Here is a 22,766-nt window from a genome sequence, read left to right as displayed (position 1 = left end):
GCCTCCCAACCATGTTAATCTGGATCTGTATGACAAGCAGCAAAGCCATATGGAAATGTTATGGATTTCAACCCCAAATCAGTGGCTTAATGACAGTGAAGATAATCTCTGCTCCAGTGGCTTGAGTCCTAGCACTGTGTGGTGGGGTGAGCTCCCATCACTCGCCTCAGCTCCTGCTCATCTCACAGGTTGAAAGCATGTTCTGTGTGAGAAGATAAATAGGTACCACTTTGGTGGGGAGATTAGCCAGCACTTCTTGCGGTGATTAGGATCTTGCTGGGCCTGAACCTTACCGGTTTTGGCGCCCATTTGCAATGTGGCTTCGGTGGAGGAAGAAGGTCCTTAGAATGGCACTGCCAAAAAAGCTGCTCATATTTCTTTCTAGCGTGAAGCTAGCTCACCCTCCTGTGGCACACCTTGAGAAGCGCACAAGTGTGTACCTACAGAACTGGTAAACAGGCAGCCAAACTACTACTCTACATTAGCACTGTAACCTTCTGACTAATCTAATAAAGCCATATGCTAAATAAAAAAAAACCTCAAATAACAGAACAAGTATAAATCACGTGACCTATTGTTTAATCTCCATAAATGGATTTCTAACAGTCTTTCTGGGCTATAGAACATATATGAAACAAAAGGTGTTTTTTTCAGGAAGCAAAGGGACTTTTTTTTTTTTTGAAGATGTTTTACTTCTCATCCAAGAAGCTTCTTCAGCTCTGACAGGATAGTGGGGAATGGAAGGCTCTGACACTATCCTGTCAGAGCTGAAGAAGCTTCTTGGATGAGAAGTGAAATGTCTTCAAAAGAAAAAAAATTGCCTCCTGAAAAAAACACCCTTGGGACAACCAGGACCTGGATGACTGAAAATCTCTACAGATTTTAAACATTTTAAAACAATTAATTGCATATGTTTTAAGCAACCTTTCACTGGGATACCAAAAGAGATAATCATAACTGTTATTCAAAAATCTACATATATAATAAATAGCAATCTCAACTATTCATTGCAATTCTGATACAGATTATTGGTTTAGTCCATTCTCTAAGGGCTCCAGAAAGCTTCCTAATCCAACGTCTAATTCTAAAATCTCTTCTATTAGGAGAGCATTGACCACAGACAGGAAGAAGATTTTCATTTTGGTTAATAATATCCCAAAGTACCTTTGGCTGGTTAAGAGTGCTGTATTATGATATTTGATGTACAAAGATACCAAGCTAATTTGATAACTTTCTACCTTTCCACCAAAGTCAGTTGAACTAAAACTGTTACTGTCTCCTCTTCAAATTCTTGATCAGGAGATTAAATATAGTAAAATGGCTAAGGTATCAGAGGTATATAAATTGAACTCTCCATTTCATCATAGGAATCATTCGATAAATTCAATAAATTAGAGCCAAGCATTCTTTTGTTTGCCTTTTTTTCTGTCTCTTTTTGGAAAATAAAATCAGTTCATTAGAGAAAAGGTTTATAACATTTATAACATTGGGAACTAAGAAAAATAAAGAAATAAACAATCAAATGCAGCTTTACGAAACCACACCGCAGATTGCAAGTTATTACTTGCGATTCAAAAATCAGAAAGAAAAAAAAATGCACTGGGGAAAATCCAGAACTAACCTTATACAGTAAAGGCATATGTCCAAGTTTCAAAAGAGCAATTTTGCTGGATACATTAGTAAACTGTTTAATTCTGAGCAAGTCTCCTGGACTTCCATATTGTACATCAAAGACATCAGCCTAGAAAAAGAAGAAAGATGGATTATTGATTAGCATATTCCTTTTCTATATATTAAGAATGAATAGGCAGATAGTGTTATGGTTCGCCAGCAGCAGGTGCAGACGGCAGTGGAATTGGACAGTGGGGAAGAATGGGGACAAGTCAGGGAGTCTGGAGACGACTTGGATGAGGGTCCTGCGCAGAGATGGGGCCAGGACCATCTGGGAGTGGTGTGCTGCCTCTGGAGCCTCCAGAGTCTGGCAGCAGTGAGACAGAGAACCCAGGGGAGCCTATTCCCAGTGCGTGTATGCGCAGAGCTGCTAGAAGGCAAGATCAGCTGAAACAAAAGAGGCAACTCGGGAGTAAGGCTGGGAAGTGATTGCCCCTCCCATAAGGTATAAAGGTCAGGCAAAGATGACCAAACCTTTGCAGGAAGCAAAGTATTTCTTTTGGTTCTGGTTCATTCTTGAACCTCTTTGTACTTCGATTGGCTTTTTTTCTAGTTCATTTGATACTTCTATTATTGGCAGCACTTCACAGAAAAGAAAGATGGGTGCTTATCTCGGGGGACTGTTTGAGATTTATTACCGGCTGGGAATGAAAATAATTCCTAGCGTTGCAATAAAATAAGTCTTGTTTTTAAAATAAGTGTGTGCATAATTACAGTTTAGGAAGCCTTGGTCAGAACAGATGGTATCCATAGACATCTGCGTTATTCACATTACTGGTATGATAATCACCTGTTTGTCTTTATATGTGACTAAATCCATCTCTGTTATTTTGTCATTTACGTATTCACAATATGTTATTCCCATGGACATCATTTGCATGAGCACATTAAACAGCTTATGCATACACATGATAAGTAGAATGCACAACAAGCTGCAGCAATACCACCATATTCTTATCATTGCCTCATTACAGATCTGCAGGTTTATTTCTAAAAATGGAAATGTTCTTCCACTTCAAACAGAGGACAATTCATAGCTCACTGATGAAACCTTGGAAGAGTGACACACAACAGCATGTAAATTTCCTATCCCCTCTCCTCTAAATTCCTCTGAATCTCACCCATGTATTGTTAGAGGCTCTTCCTATTTATTATTTTTATTTGTTCATTTTTATAAGTTTTTTTTAAGCATGTATGTAGTCATAAATACACAAGCTTTCATTTAGCCTGAGAAACATGATCATATAACATACATAAGAATAGTGCTTAAAGTCCATTAGAGATAGGTGATATTTTACCACACTCTATAGGACAATATGGTAGATGCTTCACTAGTGGATAGAGACAATGTGTTGACCTTTTATAGCAATAACAATAGCAATTGCACTTAGACTTCTATATCGCTTCATAGTGCTTTACAGCCCTCTCTAAGCGGTTTACAGAGTCAGCATATTGCCCACAACAATCTGAGGTCCTCATTTGAATGGATGGAAGGCTGAGTCAATTTGAAGCTGGTAACAATCGAACTGCTGGCAGTTGGCAAAATTAGGCTGCAACAGAACATTCTAACCACTGCATCACCATGGTTCCATTTATAGTAAGAATGCCTCCTACCTCCTACTCTGAGGATTTTTTTTTACCCATTTGCTATCACACAGGATTCCTGTGCTTTATATATAACTGTGTTTCAAAAGTTACATGAAGGTTGTTGTGCAAATTATCTTAATATGATGCTTTAAAAATATTTGCTTAATATGTTTCCTGTGAATAGGGTGTTATTTCTGTTAATTATGTTTGTATTCACACTATGTTAATACACTTTACGTAGGCATACATACATGCATACTTACTCCCAGATCACACTATTCATTTTCAAGGTAAACAATCTATGAAAGCAGATGGAGGAAATAGTAAACTAAATAATTAAAAGCAGATGGAGGAAATAGTAAACTAAATAAATTAATAGTGTGATAAGACAGGTCAAAGGAAATATGACTGTTTGTAGCCTTTTAAAAAACATATTATTGTGCCTTCAAGTCAGTGTAGTTTTCTTGGTAAGATTTCAGAAATGGCTTACCATTGCCGGCTTTCTAGGGCTGAGAGAAAGTGACTGACTCAAGATCACCTCGCTGGTTTTGTGCTTAAGAACTAGAATTCCCAGTCTCCCAGTTTCTAGCCTGATGCCTTCATTACTACCCCAAATTGGCTCTCAAATGTAGCATATATTAACATTATTCCAATATCAGCCTCATTATACAGTACTAAAATGTAGGATAGTGTGGTGGCTCAGTAGTTAAGATGCTGCACTTGTTGGCTGGAAAGCTGACAGCCCAGGTTTGAGTTCTGAGCGCCATTCAACAGGGTGAGCTCCCATCCTTGCCCCAGCTCCTGCCAACCTAGCAGTTTGAAAGCATGCAAATGTGAAACTCTGTAGAGATTCTCAGTTATCCAGGTCATGGTTGTCCCAAAGTTGCTTTTTTCAGGAAGCAACTGGACTTTCTTTGAGGATGTTTCATTTTTCATCCAAAAAGGTTCTTCAGCTCTGACAGGATAGTGAGGAATGGAAGGATTCTTTGCAGACAGCTGGTCATTTGCATCCTTTTAGAGGGCTGTTGAAACACTTGGAGGTTTATCTGTGTCCTCAGGGTCACCCGAGTAGTGCTCCTGGTTCCTGTAGTCTGCAATTTTTTCCTCTGGACATTGATTCCTAGTCCCAAACCATTCAAAGGGTGTCCATCCCAAACTGTGTAGCTAAAAGTGCTTTAACGACCCTCTTAAAGGATGCAAATGACCATCTGTCTGCAAGGAATATAAATCCTTCCATTCCCCACTATCCTGTCAGAGCTGAAGAAGCTTCTTAGATGAGAAGCGAAATGTCCTCAAAGAGAAAATAAGAAAGTCCAGTTGCCTCCTGAAAAAGCACTTTAGGGACATGGAAATGTGAGTAAATAAATAGGTATTACTTTGGTGGAAAGGTAACAACACTGGCCACAGGACCACAGAAATGTCTTCGGACAGTGCTAGCTCAATGGCCTTGAGATCAGTGGTGGGATTCAAAAACTTTAACTACCGGTTCTATGGGTGTGGCTTGGTGGGTGTGGCAGAAGAAGGATACTGTAAAATCTCCAGTCAGAGGTGGTATTTTCTGGTTCTCCAAACTACTCAAAATTTTCACTACCGGTTCTCCAGAACTGGTCTGAGCCTGTTAAATACCACTTCTGCTTGAGATGGAGATGAGTACTGCCCTTTATAGTCCGTAAAATCTGCAGAGACCCCCTTATACTAAAGCCTTCTCCTTATCTTTCTGTTCTCATGCACCATCTTTGCTTGCACCATTTTATGTATCACATTCTTTATTTTTCCAGTATTGCATCACTGCAGTCCAACCATGAATTTCTCAGTCTTTTGCTTTTTCTCCATTGATTTATGTTTCCTTCAAATATTTGTTTTGTGATTCCATCTTCATTTATTCTCTTTAAATAATCAAACTCATTCAATTTACTTTTCCATACTGGATCGTTCATTTTTATTTTCTTTCCACATTTATTCTTGACTCAATCGTTTATATTTATACACACATGCTCCTTATGTACATAATACCTATTGTTCATATGCATACTCTGTCTCCCTCTCCCCCCCCTCTCTCTCTCACACACACTAATATATATATATATGTGTGTGTGTGTGTGTGTGTGTGTGTGTGTGTATCTTTGGTTATTCGGGTTTTCTCCCGCATAAAATTGAAAGTATCTAGGCAACGTTTCAATGAAGTCTCATTCATCATCTTCAGGCTTGTGTCTTCGGCTCTGTGCTTCTCAGAGTAATGTGAGCTTGCAGCTGCTTCTTCCTTTTAACTGTTAGTGGGGGTGTGACTTGATTGGGTGGGGGCTTGGCTGTGTTCTGATTGGGTGGGGATGTGTTCTCATTGGTTGGGGGTTTGGCTGTGTTCTTATTGGTTGGGGGGTTGGCCGTGTTCTGATTGGCTGGGGGTGTGTTCTGTTCAGGTGGGGGCTTGGTTGTGCTCAGGTTAGTCTTAGTTGCTGGGGGATTTGAGCTGGTGAGCTGTGATCCTGCTGTTTGGCTTCACGTTCATGGTCGTGCTGCATCTTCATGATGGGTGTCAGTTTGCTTCATGTATGGCTCAGAGGGGTTTGAAGCGGGTAGTGATGCAGCTGCAGTGCGGCTTCTGGTCCATGGTCGTGTCTCATCTTCTGTGTGGGTGTGAGTCTGCTTTCTACATGGAAGTGTGGTGGTAGCATCTTGTGTGGCCCTCATGGGTGTGGGTCTGGTGTCATTCTTCATGTTAGGTACTTGTCTGTTCATGAAGGCGGGTTTCCAAATGGCTAGTAGGCGGGAGATGTCATCTCATTTATTCATGCTGTGTGGCCATTTTTCTATCTCTATGGCTTCTTTGATTATTCTGTTGTTGAAATGTTCAGTTTTGGCGATAGTTCTGGTATTTTTAAAGTCAATATCATGTCCTGTGGCTTTGAGGTGTTGGACCAGGGAAGAGGTTGGTTCTTTTTTGATTGAGTTCTTGTGTTCTTCAATGTGTGCACTTATTCTTCTGTTAGTTTGTCCGATGTATGTGGTGGGACAGGCAGTGCAAGGGATTTTGTATACTCCTTGGTTTTCTAGCTCGATTTTGTCTTTAGGATTTCTTAGGATGGTGGATATTTTTCTGTTTGTGCAGAATGCTGTTTTAATGTTGTGTTTTTGGAGGATCTTGCTGATTTTGTCTGTAGTGCCTTTTATATATGGGAGGAGGGCTTTGCCATTCTCTTGTTCTCTGTCTTGGATTTTGGTTGTCACAGACGAACACAATACAGAAGCCTAATGATGGCAGATGAGATTCTGCCGAAACGTTGCTACAACTTTAAAAGCACAACTATAATGAAGTGGGAAAATATCCGAACAAAGCTGAATACCATACATGTAAGTACCTGCGAAAACTTTATATATATATATATATATATATATATATATATATATATATATATATATATATATATATATATATATATATATATATATATATATATATTTGTTTTCTTAAGTTTTATACTTACATGTATGGTGTTAGGTTCTCTTTTAAAGTTGTAGCAACGTTCATCTCTTGCCATCATCACTTCTGTATTGTGTCCGTCTGTATCAACTTTACAGTGGTTTCAGATTTGAATTTGGGGCAGCCTATTGCTGTGCTGTATATATTCTGAGGTTCCCGGTATTTGTATGTGGATCTTTGGTTATTCGGGTTTTCTCCGCGTAAGATTCAAAGTATCTAGGCAACGTTTCGGCGAGGTCCCACTCGCCATCTTCAGGCTGGTACTTTCGGCTTGGTGCCAGTGCAAGCAGTGTGTGACCGGAGCTGCCATCTCTATATATATACAAGTGGTGGGGGTGGTGTGCTGGGCTGGTTGGCTGTGCTGCAGCCTCTTGATTGGTTGATGGAGTTGATGTTGGTATAATGGGCTGTGTAATGGCCTTTTGTTGTAGAGATATCCTGGATCTTGTGCTGTCATCTCCTGGGTCGTTAGCCTCTTGTGTTTTAACGGCTTGGGTAATGGGTTGTGTGATGGGCTTGTGAGTTCTTTTGTTGTGGTATCCTGGGTCTTGCGTTGTAATCTCCTGGGTCGTTTGTGTTTTGATCTCTTTTCGATTAGCCTCCTGTGTAGTAACAGCTTGGGTAATGGGTTGTGTGATGACCTTGTGAGATTTATTGCTGTGGTATCCTTGGTCTTGTGCTATGATATCCTGGGTCATTTGCTGTGTTGTGACTTCTTGAGTTCTTGAGGTGTAATTTCTTGAGTTTTCTGATGTGATGTCCTGAGCGGGTGGCTGTGATGTAGCATTTTGGGTTTTTAATATGGCTTTGAGTTTGGGGTCTGGGTCTGTGTTCGTTTGGCTTCGAGTTCGTGGTCGTGCCACATCTTCATGGTGGGGGTCAGTTCGCTTCATGCATGGTTCAGAGGAGTTTGAAGTGGGTAGTGATGCAGCTGCAGTACGGCTTCTGGTCTGTGGTCGTGTCTCATCTTCTGTGTGGGTGCGAGTCTGATTTCTACGTGGAAGTGTGGTGGTGGCATCTTGTGTGGCCCTCATGGGTGTGGGTCTGGTGTCATTTATCATGTTGGGTACTCGTCTGTTCATGAGGGTGGGTTTCCAAATGGCTGGTAAGCGGGAGGTGTCATCTCTTTTATTCATGTTGTGTGGGCGTTTTTCTATCTCTATGGCTTCTCTGATTATTCTGTTGTTGAAGTGTTCGGTTTTGGTGATAGTTCTGGTATTTTGAAAGTCAATCTCATGTCCTGTGGCTTTGAGCCATACATGAAACGAACTGATCCCCACCATGAAGATGCAGCACGACCACGAACTCGAAGCCAAACAGCAAGATCACAGCTCACCAGCTCAAATCCCCCAGTAACTAAGACCAACCTGAGCACAATCAAGCCCCCACCTGAACAGAACACACCTCCAGCCAATCAGAACATGGCCAACCCCCCAACCAATCAGAACACAGCCAAACCCCCAACCAATGAGAACACACCCCCACCCAATCAGAACACAGCCAAGCCCCCAACCAATCAAGTCACACCCCCTCTAGCAGTTAAAAGGAAGAAGCAGCTGCAAGCTCACATCACTCTGAGAAGCACAGAGCTGAAGACAGAAGCCTGAAGATGATGAATGAGACTTCATCGAAACGTTGCCTAGAAACTTCCAATCTTACGCGGGAGAAAACCCGAATAACCAAAGATCCATATATATATATATATGTATATACTGTGTTTCTCCAACAATACGGCCTCCACCAATAGGAAGGCCCAGCATGTTTTATCGGCATAAAATCAAATTAAGCCCCTCCCCCCAAATTAAGGCCTATATTAAACATGCAAAATGGGGGGGAATGGCGGGGGGCTTGCCGTTAGGAAGTACTTTTGTTGCATACCCGGATATGGTGCTGCCTGCGTTGACTTTGGCGTTGGTGGGGCACTTTGTATCAGGAGACCTTCCTCCACCATTGCTTTCCCTTCTCCCTTGCTGCCATGGTGTTTAGAGCAATGCCGCCGCGTTTGGCGCAGCCACACGCAGCCAGCCAGGGCTCCTCCCTGCAACCACAGCCTGGTATAGACACTTGGCTTCAGGCACTCCTGTCGCCGCCTTCCCTTCACCTTCAAAGGCAAAGCCAATTCTTTTAAAAATGACACCCTACTACCGGTACAACAAAGCCTCCCCTGCCCGAGAGGGAAGCCCAACCCCATGTGGGGAGGTGAATCTCCCAGGGCAGCAGCGCAGGATCGGCCCACCCCAGGAGAAGCACCCAGCCACGATCCCTGACTGGTGCTGGGCAGAGCACAAAGAGCTTCGCCTGGGGCGTCCAGCGCAGCTGACAGGCGGACCCTCCTGCCCGGCGGCGGAGCTCTCACCAAGGCAGCGAGCACCTCCCCGCTGGATCCTCTGCTCATCCTCTCAAGGCCGTGCCAGAGCCGTGCGGGCTGGGCAGAGCCAGGAAAGGAAGCCATGGGTATGTGCCCGCCTGTCAAGCGAAAGAGCCAGGCCAACCCAAGCTTGGCTTCCTTCCCAAGTCCCTCCAGCCCGAACCTGAAGGGGCCACCAGGAGAGGCTGCCTGAGGCAGTGATAGCGCCCACCCATCCATTGACAGGGGGGCAAGGCGACGGCCTGCGCTGTGTCCTCCTCCGAGCTGAGCCCTGCCGCGTCAGCGCCTCTGCCTGATGCCCGTTCTGCTGCAGCGTTTGGAGCTGCCGGCTCAAATGGAGATGTGTGGGGATGGGGGTGGGCTGGGCGAGGGGTGGAAAGGATGGGCGGCTTCGGGCTCTCTCCGCCAGCCAGGGAAGCAGCGTTGCTTTTGTGGAAGCCGTTGGCTGTCAGTACTTTAGTCAGGGTACATAGTTCAGTCTTTATGTGTGTCTTGTCTGCCAGGCATTTGGTTCTGGCAATTAGTGCTTTGGCCACAGAGTTTATCTGTGCTGGGTAGTCAGGGGATTGGGTGTTGAGGTAGCAGTTGGTGTGTGTTTTCTTCTGGTATATGGTGTGTCCTAGTGTGCCATCGGTTTTTTTGTAGATTAGTACATCTAGGAATGGTAGTTGTTTGTTTGTTTCCATTTCCATGGTGAACTTGATTTTGGGGTATGTGCTGTCCTTCCCTGCATAAGTGATAGCCATCCGTTTGCTCAGAGCCAGGCCGCACTAAAAGCCTCCAATACAGGAAACACAATGTTGCCAGCCAATCAAAACAAAAACAAAAAAGCTACAAAACAGACAGAAGATATTAGAAACACCAATCAAGCAGAACACAGCAAACTCCAAGACCAATAAACACAGACCAAGACTCCCTACCAATCAGGATGAAGAAAAAACCATTCTGGCACAGCAATAGGCTGCCCCAAATTTAAAACAGAAACGGCTGTCAAAGCCTGACTCACAGATGAACACTATAGAGAAGCCTGATGATGGCAGATGAGATTCTGCTGAAACGTTGCTACAACTTTAAAAGCACAACTATAATGACATGGGAAAATACCCGAACAAAGCTGAATACCATACATATAAATACCCGCGAAAACTTAAGAAAACACACACACACACACACACACACACACACACACACATATATGAGAATATATAAACATGTGTGTGTGTGTGTGTGTGTCTATGTGTATAATGATGTGGGAAAATACTCGAACAAAGCTGAAGACCATACATATAAATACCCACGAAAACAAAACTTAATAAAATATATATATATACACACACACACACATATATACATACATACACATACACATACACATACACATACACATACACATACACACACACATACACACATACATACATACATACATACATATATATATATATATATATATATATATATATATATATATATATATATGTGTGTGTGTGTTTATATGCATTTGCAGATTTGTTTCCCTTCCTTTATAACTTGCATTTCCCTACTAAACACAACTCTTTCCTCTTTCATACATTAGTTCTCAGATCCATCATCTTCATTACCCCATAGTATCTACTTAATATTCCCAGCAAATCATTTGGGTTCTCAGCCAACAACACAGCATTATCTGCACACAAAAGTACATCTACATTCACATCCCCAAGCATCTTGATTCTAACATTACCATATGTATTCTGTTCATTATGCTTGAGGGGACAAGGGGAGATTACTCGGGGTTGTGTTATACTTGCGGGAACTTCCTTCCGGCTCAGTTTCTGCCATGTGCATCTGAGAGACAGGCTTGTAAAGAATATCCAGGTATTCACCTGTGAAAATACATGGCAGATTGTCTGGTTCTCCCCATTTCAAACATTTGGAACAGAAGCATAGCTAAAAAGATTGTGGTTGTCATTTTGAAGATGGAGTTCTCACAGCCACAGAGCATGCAAACCTCTGAGTAAAACATTCAGCTGTTTAAGTAACTGAAACAATCTCACACATTCCCATGTGCTCCCAAAAATAAACAAACCACAAATCACAAAGGGAAATACAGCCAGGGCTTGAAAGAAACATTCCCAATTGCATCTTCAGGAATCATACCAAGATCTGTCAGACTTGCCCGAGACAATTTTTCCATCCCGTAAAATATTCCCAGGCACCGCCATAGGAGCCATAGGGATGAAACTTTTTTTAATTGATTTTCTGCTTTAAGAAATTATGGCACATTTCATAACTGTTTAGATTCACAATGCCTGGTAACATATGGAGACTTAGTATGCAACTTCACATGACTGTTAATGTAATATGTCCAAGAAATCTTTTGTGAAAACAAGTTCATTCTGATTGCATTATGCACATTATCCTAAGTTGGCTTTTACAGTGAAAAGTCTCTTCTAAGAAACAAATGGACTTTTGATTTAGTGGACTTTCATTTATCAGAGACTTCAATGCAATGGACAAAGTCTGTCTGTGTATTGTATGTTGCTGTACATTCAGATCTGAAAAATCCCATCTTCCATTTTAAAATATGTAAGACTTATGAAAATGCTCATGCATATAGCCTATATATTCATGGGAGTTTATGAAATGGATACACACACACACACACACACACACACACACACACACACACTCTGTCAGGTTCCAATGATTCTACTACCTGACCAAATTCAGGCTTCACACACACATACACACATTTATTAGAAATACACATAGAAAAATATCTATCCATCCATAACATACCTGACCCATCAAATATATATATATTTGGGACAATCATGACCTGGATGACTGAGAATCTCCATAGACACATAGAAAGTTATCTTATTCTGTAAACAATTACTTACAGGCAATTGACATCTGTTGAATGTGACTTTTTAATGCAGTTGTCTTTGCATAAAAGCAACTAATTAAAGCTTGGGGGAAAGGGAAAGGTTAGTGAAACAAAATTATTATACCCATCTCTAGGTGATCTGGAAGTTCAAGGAAAGGAAAAACTCCCTTGGGAGTGAAATAGAGTTGCATATTTATAAATTCCTGCAAAAAAAGGTAAACGTCTTCAATATCGAAAGTCACGGCTAAAAGCTAAATGGGTTATGTAGTTTCACTGGATTCTGGGCTTTTTAGGCTCATTCTCGGTTAACCGACAAGCATATTATTTCGTATTCATATTATTTCAGAGCCCAAACATCACCTGCCTGCGAAGGTGAATAAAGATATGGTCCCTATTAAGAATCTCACTTCGTTATATCCAGTCAGCCTTACAGGTTTGGAATTCAAATCTGATATCATCCATTTCAATCATCTCTGTTTTGAAAAATAACATTTGGGATCTCAATTATCAATGAGGTGTAAAGCAATCCAAATGTCAAATTCTGTTCTTTGGCATTCTGGAAAACCTCATGAGGTGGCACTATCTATGTACTCTTGAAAAAACTAAACAGAATTGAGGCATCAGGAAAGCCCAAAAGATTTAGGAAAAAGTCTTAGGAGGTGGCAATGCACATCCTTTATCTACAGCTGCCAAGAAATACAACATGAATGTTCACGAAGTCACCAGGAAGTAGATTCAATCCCAGCATTGACTTTACTTTACACTTTGGAAAAGATATGTAGAAAAATCTATCCCGTTCATTATGTTTTAGGTATCACTCTGGTTGTTTCAAGAAATACAGCTAACCATGTTCTACTTTGTGTTTAGATCATTAACTTTTCCCTCAATAATCTGTTCTATAGGATATGGCTGTCTGAACTCAATATGGTGATTGATAGATGAGAATGGGAGACATCCATGTTCAAGGCTATCTTCAGCCATGAAACTTATCCAGATGACTTTGGAACAGTCACAATCAACCAATATAGTGGTAGGATTCATTTTTTTTTTTACTACTGGTTCTGTGGGCGTGGCTTGGTAGGCGTGGTGTGGCTTGGTGGGCGTGGCTTGGTGGAAATCGAAGGGGAAGGATACTGCAAAATCTTCATTCCCACCCCTATCCTGGGGGAAGGTTATGGCAAAATCCCATTCGCTCCGACCCCACTAACCTGCTTTCCAGCTCCATTCTCCTGTGCAGGGAAACAAAAGAAGACCCAGCCAATCAGCTGGGACTCAGGAGACAGAGAATAGATGGGGGCGGGACCAGCCAGAGGTGGGATTTGCTGGTACTCTGAACCATTCAAAATTTCTGTTACCGGTTCTTCCAGAACTGGTTAGAACCTGCTGAATACCACCTCTGAACCAATATTTCCCGGGTTAATTGTAGGTGTGAATGGAAGGCATCGTGCTCTATAAACTTGAGAAGGAAAGGTAGACTATGAATCTAATAAGTAACATTTTCATGCAAAATGCAAATTTCAATCTTGATTTGTTTGTTTCATGCTGGACAAATTTAATTAGTAATAAATCAGAATAGGAGGTAGTGATTAAAATTCAAATCAACATCACAATCTGGGATATTGTGTTAGACCATTAAGAATATTGCATATTCTTATATTAAATATTAAATATATTAAATTATTATAATATTATATTAAATATTAAAGGCTGCTACCATCATTTAGAAACAGCATATGTATGAGTGGTACAATGGCCTAGAAGAGGAGCTCTTGCCTCACAATCAGAAGGCTGTGAGTTCAATCCTAGGTAGTGGCAGATATTTCTCTCTCGGGGCACAATGTGTAATTATCTGCTGCAAACTCTGCATTGACGACAGGAAGGGCATCCGGACAGTAAACACTCAGCTCCATTCAGTTGCCCCAACTCCACCCTGATATAAGGGACTATGGGGGTCATTAAAAGGGGGGAAAAATGTAGGCATCTGGAAAATACAATTCTGATTATGGCATCAATTTCCATTAGTTGAGTCAAAATTATGTACAGAAAATACTTTTCATAATTTACATGATGACATCATGATACAGGTGAAGTCACCTAGCCCCTTTGCATCTCATGCAAATGGAGATATATTTATAATATCCAATATCTGTACTCCTAGTCTCTGTTTGAGAAGCAGAGAGTTTACAGCCCTATGGAGATGTTCTTCCTGTACAGATTGTATTAAAAATACAGCATGATTTCATTCTATATGTGGGAATATACAAACCTAAGCTATATAAATATATTTAGTAAGGGTATATTGATCTGTTATCTTTGAAGCATAAAGAAGAGAGTCAGATTAGCACTTTCACTTACAAAATGGTTCATCTTCAATTTTCCATTAGAATAGTAAGACAAAGAAAAGGGAAGAAGCAGACTCACTTTTTCCGTAGGTCTCTTTGGAACCGAAAACAGTGGTTATTTTTCTTACCTTTTACCTTGAGGCATCTTTGAATCCTGCTAATCAAAGCCCCTGAAGGGAGGACAAGAAGCAAAAAAAATGGATGGAAATCCCAAAGGTGCTTTTTCAAGAGGCAACTGGACTTTCTGGTTTTTCTTTGAAGACATTTTGCTTCTCATCCAAGAAGCTTCTTCAGCTCTGACTGGATGGATTTATACTCCTTGCAGACAGCTGGTCATTTGCGTTCTTTTAGTGAGTCGTTAAGGCCACCTGGAGATTTATGGGTATCCTCAGGATCACCTGAGTAGTACAAATGGGTGTGGAGCCTTCTTGGAACTGTTGAAAGGTCTGTGTTGTAGACTGGAGATAAATGATATTGTATCCCTCCCCCTCTATTGAGAAAAAGTGCTGTTCAATTTTGACATAGATGGCCTCTTGGACCCCTCTTTTAAACCAGTGGTCCTCTCTGCCCAAAATGTGGACTTTGCTGTCTTCAAAAGAGTAGCCTTTGTCTTTATTTTGTCTTAGGTGAGAACCAAGCATTGGTGTGAGGAATCTAAGCCCAAAGGTGGACTGCTGAATCTAATCCTGATCTAATTCCCTCCCATCCAGTCAGAGCTGAAGAAGCTTCTTGGATGAGAAGGGAAACATCTTTAAAGAAAAACCAGAAAGGCCAGTTGCCTCTTGAAAAAGCATTTTTTGGAACAACCATGACCTGGACGGCTGATGGAAACTTATCAAGGAGAGAACCAACTAGAACTAAAGTGAAATCTGCTTATAGTTAGAACAATTAATCAGTGAAATGACTTTCCTCCATACGCTGGAGGTTTTTAAGAAGATACTGGACAATCATTTATCTGAAATGGTATAAGGTCTTCTGCATGAGCAGGGATTGGAATAGAAGACCTCCAAGGTCCCTTCCAACTCTGATATTTTGTTATTATTATATAGAAACACCATCAATATTTGGAAGCATAACTTCAGATATCATGAAAATAACAAAATGTTGATCATGACATCCTGAGGCAAATCTGGCCTTCCAATCATGTAAGCCGTGTACTTTGTGTTTTGACATTACAATGTACATTTTGTCATTTGTCTCTCTTCCCCACAGCATAATTATGATAGGAGATGAATTTCTCCCCCCACATATTCACAATGATTGAGTGAAACTAGGGACAATGGAATTTCATTCCATAACCATGGATGCTAACATCATCAATGTGATATATAAAGATTGCAAATTATAAGCAATCAGGCTACAGTTTTCAAAAGGAAATTTTACTATTGGAATTAGCTTCCTCATCTTAAAGATATAAGTAGTTGTGGCATCATGCAGAAAGCTTGCACCATCAGAGCATTGATTACATTAGCTCAGATGGTAGAGAGGCATAATTAGGTACACTTAATAGGGCTTTGTCTCTAGCAAAAGCCTTAATTCTTTTTACATTTGCAGGTGGCTAAGTTTAATTATACAGTATGAACACCAGATGGATCTTCATTTTTTGAGGCCTACATATATCCAGAGCAGGCAATGCTCAAAAGCAGGTGGGGATGCTTGTAAATTTATCTCCCCATATGCTCCTGTTCTATGCACAAATATAGATCACAAATTCCTTTGGGCTTAGATTCTTCACACCAATGCTTGGTTCTCACCTAAGATAAAATAAATGTTAAATACAAGTAGCAGGAAAGGTTGGGTATGTATAATCATGTAGCAGTTTCAGATGAAAAATTGCTCTGTGAGTTCTAGTCTGTACAGTTTGAGAACAAATAATAATCTCGCATAAATAAGGATATTTTAACTGTGGGCTCTGATGACCAAACTAGATATATATTAATATATAGATGTGGGTTTCCTCTTTTTTATTAAAAACATCCACAAATTACTTCATAAATGAATTGTCTTACAATATTGACAATTGATCTATCCAAGCTATACAGTTAAGTATATAAGGGTTATATGTTTTAATCCTCTCATGTTGTATTTAGCCATCTTGCCTGAGGAGATTTTTTTTTTAGGGGGAGGGGTGAATTGTACTGCTTCTAATTAATAATCCCATTAGTAGATGTCTCCTTATTAAAAAGTGCATTCTACTCCATGTTGAGAAAAGCCATGCGTTGAATCTGGCTGAAACCTAAGTGAGGTTTTTTTTTAAAAAAATTGAGGATACACGGATATCTTTTCTTTGATGGACAATTCCAAATTTAAACAAGCAAAATTATTGTGTACTACATGGTCCTTAAACTACAAAGTGGTTGGGAACACTTCTTTGGTTAGTTTAGAAAATACAAACTGTATATCTTGATTAGTGTTCAGGTAGTCCTCACTTAACAATGGTAATTGGGACAAGTAACCCCATCACTAAGTGAGGGTGTTGTAAAGCTTGATGTTATGTGACCATGTCCACTTGCAACAGCAGTTGCAATAGCAACTAGCAGCAATTGGTTGTTTAGTCCATCTGCATCTGAAAGGCTAAGGTCATTCTTCTGAAGACAGCAAAGTTCACATTCTGGACAGAGTGGACCATTGATTTGAGGGTTTAAAAAGACCATTTTGTTAAAACTGAATGGAACAGAGGGGAGGGATATGACATTACTTATCTCTTCTTAACAACACAGTCCTTTCAACTGTCCCAAGAATGTTCCATACCCATTTGAACTCTACTTCAGGTGACTCTGAGCAATAGCAATACCACTTAGACTTATATAGCACTTCACAGTACTTTACAGCCCTCTCTAAGCAGTTTACAGAATCAGCATATTGCCCCCAACAATCTGAGTTTTCATTTTACCCACCTCGGAAGGATGGAAGGCTGAATCAGCCTTGAGCCTGGTGAGATTTGAACTGCCAAATTACAGTCAGCCAGCAGTCAGTAGAAATAGTCTGCAGTACTGCATTCTAAACACTGTGCCACCATAGCTCTGGGGATACAGATAAACCCCCAAGTGGCCTCAATGACTGACCTCCAGAGTGCTAATGACTAGATGACTACAAAGAATATAAATCCTTTTATTCCCCACCAGTCAGTTAGAACTGAAAAAGCTACTTGGATGAGCAGAGAAACATTTTCAAAGGAAAAAAAGAAAGTCCAGTTGCCTTTGGAAAAGCATCTTTGGGACAAACATGACATGAATCATTTAGAATCTCCATAGACATGGCACAGTGTTTCATGGTTTGTATTGCTGACCTCCATAAGTCTTCTTGTTCTCGTGCCATTGGAAGAGAATATAGTATATCATTCAACAGGCTTACATCTAAATGGGGCTTTTCCTGCCTTTCTGCTTGATTTTTATACCAATATAACACATACAAATGGTCATATTACCGTGAGGGTTCCTTTGGCAGAGTAAGCAGCATAGGCATATGGAAGGTCTTGACTGTAGTGAGTTTGGGTCTCTTTGTTACATGGTTGTCCATTAGGATAGTAGCATTCCCCAGTGTTATTCAGAGTCACTGTATTTGGAGAAGAACCTGGCAGGTCAAGCAAGACAGTGTAATTGATGAACTGGACATCTTCAAGACCAAAGGATGTCCACTGACCCAGAAGTTTTGTTGCAACATCTCTATCTTCTTTTCCATTCTGCTGTATCAAATCTCTACAAGAAACAATATCAAACACAATTGGGTGTACAGATTGGCTTTTCCAATAAAAAAATAAGCTTCTGATTATATACACAGGCAACTTGGAATCTATTTTTAATAAAAACAAAGAAAGAAAAGAAATGTTGCTCTAGGATACTGGATGAGTATCCTTGTTGTATTAAGTCATTGTTTACCTAAGCATGATTGGAGAATAAACCAGAATTATCTGAGTTTGAACAATAGCATGTTAAAGCCCTGATTTAAAAACCACATTAGGTGGTTTCAACCAGCACATTAACTAAGATCTGAGCGAAATTATGGCTTATCATGATATGAAAATCCAGACATTATGTTGGTCCAATATAAACACATAACAAAGACATTGATTCTCTCTTTCTCTGAGGGAGATGGGCAGAAATAGATAGATAGATAGATAGGTACATAGATAGATAGATACATAGATAGATAGAAAATTAGACTAGATACTAAAGAAGTTGAGCCAAGAAAATACAGTATATAGCTATACTAAACCATGAAAGTATGAAGTGGCATATAAGAATTGACTATTCCAAGCATAATTCTCAAAAGCCAGATAAACAGATGTCAAAAAATGTGATGGCAGCACGAAGTTTAGGGAACAGAATCACAAAATTATGTTAAGGGAAACCATTTATGCCATCTTGACAGATAACTTTAAGAAGAAGCCAGGCATGGGTTGTTGTCGTTGTGGAAAAATAGAAGGAGGAAGGAGTGCTAGATATGTTTACCACCTTGAGTTTCATATATGAGGTGGTAAACATACCTACTACTGTATTTTTCCCACAACAACAACTCATGCCTGGCTTCTTTTTAAAGTTATCTATATACATTCTACATACTACATACAAAGTAATAAAAGTAGATCTCTCTCTCTCTCTCTCTCTCTCTCTCTCTCTCTCCTTGGTTTTCCCAAGGATTTTAATTTAGGAGCCATGGTGCAGTGGCTAGAATGCAGTATTGCAGGCGAGCTCTGCCCAATGCCAGGAGTTCAATCCTGACCAGCTCAAGGTTGACTCAGATTCCCATCCTTCTGAGATTGGTAAAATGAGGACCCAGATTGTTGGAGGCAATATGATGGCTCTGTAAACCACTTAGAGAGGGCTGTAAAGCATTATGAAGTGGTATATAAGTCTATAAGTCTGCTATTTCTATTTGTCTACTTATGGAAAATGACAATTATGTCAAACTGTATCGCTAATTGCCTATGTTTGATTTCTCCACCAAAGTTACTATAAACTTTGTAATCCTTTTATTTTTATACCACATTTACCATGTTGTTAAGAAATATGCAAAGCCATAGTAGAAACTATATGTCACATTGTCACAATCTGAGGAGGATTTGTTTTGCCATATATCTCTATTGTCAATTGTCATTTATATGTCAATCCAGGAAAGGCACAATAAGCATCTGTTTTCACTGGAGGTCATCTGTCTCCCATTTCAATTCCTGCTCTCTCTTTCTCAGAAGGTTACTTTTCTTTTTTATACACATTTAATTAAATGTTTTAAAAAGAAGATTAAAAAACTAGCAAAAGCTAATACAAAGGGGAAAAAAGGGGGGGAAGAAAAGCAAAAGAGGCAAAAAGAAAAGATAAAAAGAAATAGAAAAAAAAATCTTCCAATTTCCTTTGCAGCAAATACAGGTATGAATTCATAGCTATCTCTTACTCTATGATTTCAAAAAAGACTCTCTATTTTCTATTATTTAATATTTTTGGATCATCAAAACCAGAAATTAAAAAGTCAGTTTTTCTGTTTCATGCGAAAAGATTTATTAAGGTTTTCCAATCAGCCGTAAATATAGATGCCTTTTCTCTGAACCAGGAAGCCAACGTAGCCATCTCTGTAAGTTCCATCATTTTCACCAACCGTTCTCCATTAGAGGCAGTGCTGAACCTTTCCACTTGAGAGCATATAATAACCTTGCTGCGATTATCATATACAAGAATGCAATGTTCCATGATTTTTTTCTAGTTGTCTTTCCATTAGTCCTGAAAGAAAAATCTTGGTTGGTTATTGTCAGCCGGATCTGCAGAATGCAATTTGCAGCTTGCTTGCCTTCAGTTGCCATGGAAACAGAGAGGGGTTTTTTGGGCATTTGGGGTGGGGAAGTGAGTTGGTGTGAAGTGTTCCTGTGAAGGAAGGTTTGCTACCCATCAATGGAGTGATGTTGTTTGGACTTTTCCAGGGCCAATCATCTTGGGTCTCTGGAGGCATCCAAATAGGATAAATAGGCTGAAAAACAGCTTCTATCCCAGGGCAGTAGCTCTGTTGAATTCTACTGTGTAGTGCAGTGTTGGTGTGGTGTTGTGGGTTTTCAATTCAATGTGTGGGGTGTGAAGGATGTGTGTTTGTGTTTATTTTCATGATCATGATGTGCACTGAAGATGGTGTTTGATTTCATTGTAGAGGTTCAATGACAATAAACTAAACTAAACTAAACTAAACTAAACTAAACTAAACTAAACTAAACTAAACTAAACTAAACTAAACTAAACTAAACTAAACTAAACCTAACCTAAACCTAAACCTAAACCTAAAACCTAAAACCTAAAACCTAAAACCTAAAACCTAAAACCTAAAACCTAAAACCTAAAACCTAAAACCTAAAACCTAAAACCTAAAACCTAAACTAAACTAAACATCTGCTGAAGAGACTTCCCATAACATCATATTGGATGGTGATTGGTCTTTATGGGCTGGACCCTGGGGGTGGAGGGATTTAAGGGAACTTCCAGTGTGTAACTTTGGTGTGAACTGTCTTGCCTTGCTTTTGCTGCCATCAGTTCATTCTTAGTAAAAGTACCTTTTCTCTAAATCTATGGAGTTGGGGAATTTCTTTCCTAAGATTTGAATGGAGGCTGACCTGACAGTTACTTTACCAAAATGTTGTGCTCCCTCGCAGTCAAAATGTCAGTTGGACAGTACAGAATGATGAAGTAAAGGTTAAATGTCAAGCGTAGAGGCGCCACAAATCTGGTCACATTGGACTTTGCATATGTCTTCTAGTGCCCATTTAATTGAAAAACGGAGATTATTTTCAGACAAATTAGTTAGACATTCATCACCTCTGATCTACTCTAACACCACACACTTTTCAAGAGTAGTAGGCTTACGCTAAAGGCTTGTAAGCTCTTTTCAAGAGGAATAATAGCCAAAGGTCAGCTCTTTGGACTTAATCTTTTCCACTTTATCTCCAATAAGTCTTCAAATAGTCTGTACACAATAGACAAGTTAATCCAATCACTAGTACATTACAAGTCAGTGATTTCATCGGCTGTGCCCTTTAATGCAATGACATGAACTTGGACAATTCCAATATGTGCCAAGTCATTTGATTAACACAAATGCTCCAGGAGTATCCACATTTCTCATCGTTATTGGAAGCATTAATAGATTAAATAAAAGCCACCCCATTACAAACAAGATTGAGGTACTGCCCCATCATAAGCACATTTTTCATTGCAGGGGGTAATTTTAAATGAAGATTACAATTATAGAATCATTCTTTTTACTGCAAAATGAAATATGCTCTCTACTCAATCATTAAATAAAAGCGGTTTTAAAACTTTAGTGACAATATACTTGATTGAATTTTTAAAAGCATTTTGTTCCTTATTTAGTTCATAATTTATTTTCAGAATATTAAAATACAGGTGCAAATCATACCTTTATTAAAGCCCAAGAGCAGATACGAAGTGTTTTTAATTAGTCTTGGGGATAATGCAATCTTTCAAAAAAAAAATGCTAGTAAAATTTCTAGCAAGATTAGGTCAGTGAACTTAAGTTGTACCTCAGTATGACATATAATCAGATCAATTTTGAAAGGAATGTACCAAGCAGAATTTGGTTGAAAATAGGTATGTGTTATAAAATAGAGGTTAGAAAATGAATGTTATAACTGTAAAGGTGCAACTTAAATTTTAAACAAGATTTGAAAAAAGATACAAAGGTGTTACACTCCAGTCTAGTAACCACAGGGGAAAATTTGTTTAACGAGAAAAGATAATATGAAATTGTAAACAGGACAGATGAAAGTATAAAAGTATTGATTAGAAAGATTTTAAAAATTAGAAAAAGATATGTAATTGAATTAAGAAAGGAATGAGATAATTTAAAATAAGGCTATAGAAAGTAAAGAAAGGGAAAAGCTATTGAAAAAAATGTGAAAATAGTTATAAGATATGGATTAGAATGTATAAGATGAATATGTATTGAGTTTGTATCTGTATGGAGAAGTGATAACCCAGGGGCATGCTGTTCTCAAAAAAAGATATTTTATTTTTATTTGTATGTTTTGTGAAAACCTAAATAAAACTTTATTTAAAAAAAAAGAAATATAATCAGATCAGTCTACCTGGAGTTTCTTCCAAGCAACTCCAGGTTGATACCCTATAATTAATAAAATTTCTAAGCAGCTCCAAACTCTAGAGCAGAGTTTTCTTGAAAGTTAACATTTTTTGTTATGTCCTTCAATTCTTAATCCAGAAAAAATAAGATTTAACTAGATCCTTTAGAAAGCACCAAAGTCACAATTCATTCCAATCTTTTCCATGGTAATTGCTGAGTTTCCCAATTGCATACACATATCTTTGCTTTCTCGCTACTTATGAGTGAATTTAAACATTATTCATCCATGTTTAATTCAACTTTTGTTACAGAGTTTGGACAAATCAAGCACTACACAAAGCACATAAATTGTAATCAGCAGTTAAGAAGACAAAC

General features: G+C 39.3%; 1 protein-coding gene across 16 annotated transcripts in view; it reads right to left on the bottom strand.

Annotated features, from left to right (window-relative positions):
* Positions 1-22,766, bottom strand: part of NAALADL2 (N-acetylated alpha-linked acidic dipeptidase like 2) — a 625,547-nt gene that overhangs the window by 342,102 nt on the left and 260,679 nt on the right. For all 16 annotated transcript variants that reach the window (XM_087965359.1, XM_087965362.1, XM_087965366.1 and 13 more), the window contains 2 exons: positions 17,746-18,016; positions 1,622-1,741 (listed from right to left, as the gene is read on the bottom strand). In XM_087965359.1, the coding sequence (XP_087821485.1) occupies positions 1,622-1,741; positions 17,746-18,016 (391 nt within the window). The remainder of the gene's footprint in view (positions 1-1,621; positions 1,742-17,745; positions 18,017-22,766) is intronic.

The sequence above is a fragment of the Notechis scutatus genome, chromosome 4 (genome assembly GCF_049901735.1).
Source record: "Notechis scutatus isolate UNSWTSFEM ecotype Mainland chromosome 4, rNotScu1.2, whole genome shotgun sequence".
In the NCBI taxonomy this organism is placed as follows: domain Eukaryota; kingdom Metazoa; phylum Chordata; class Lepidosauria; order Squamata; family Elapidae; genus Notechis; species Notechis scutatus.
This window is presented reverse-complemented; position numbering and strand designations above follow the sequence as displayed.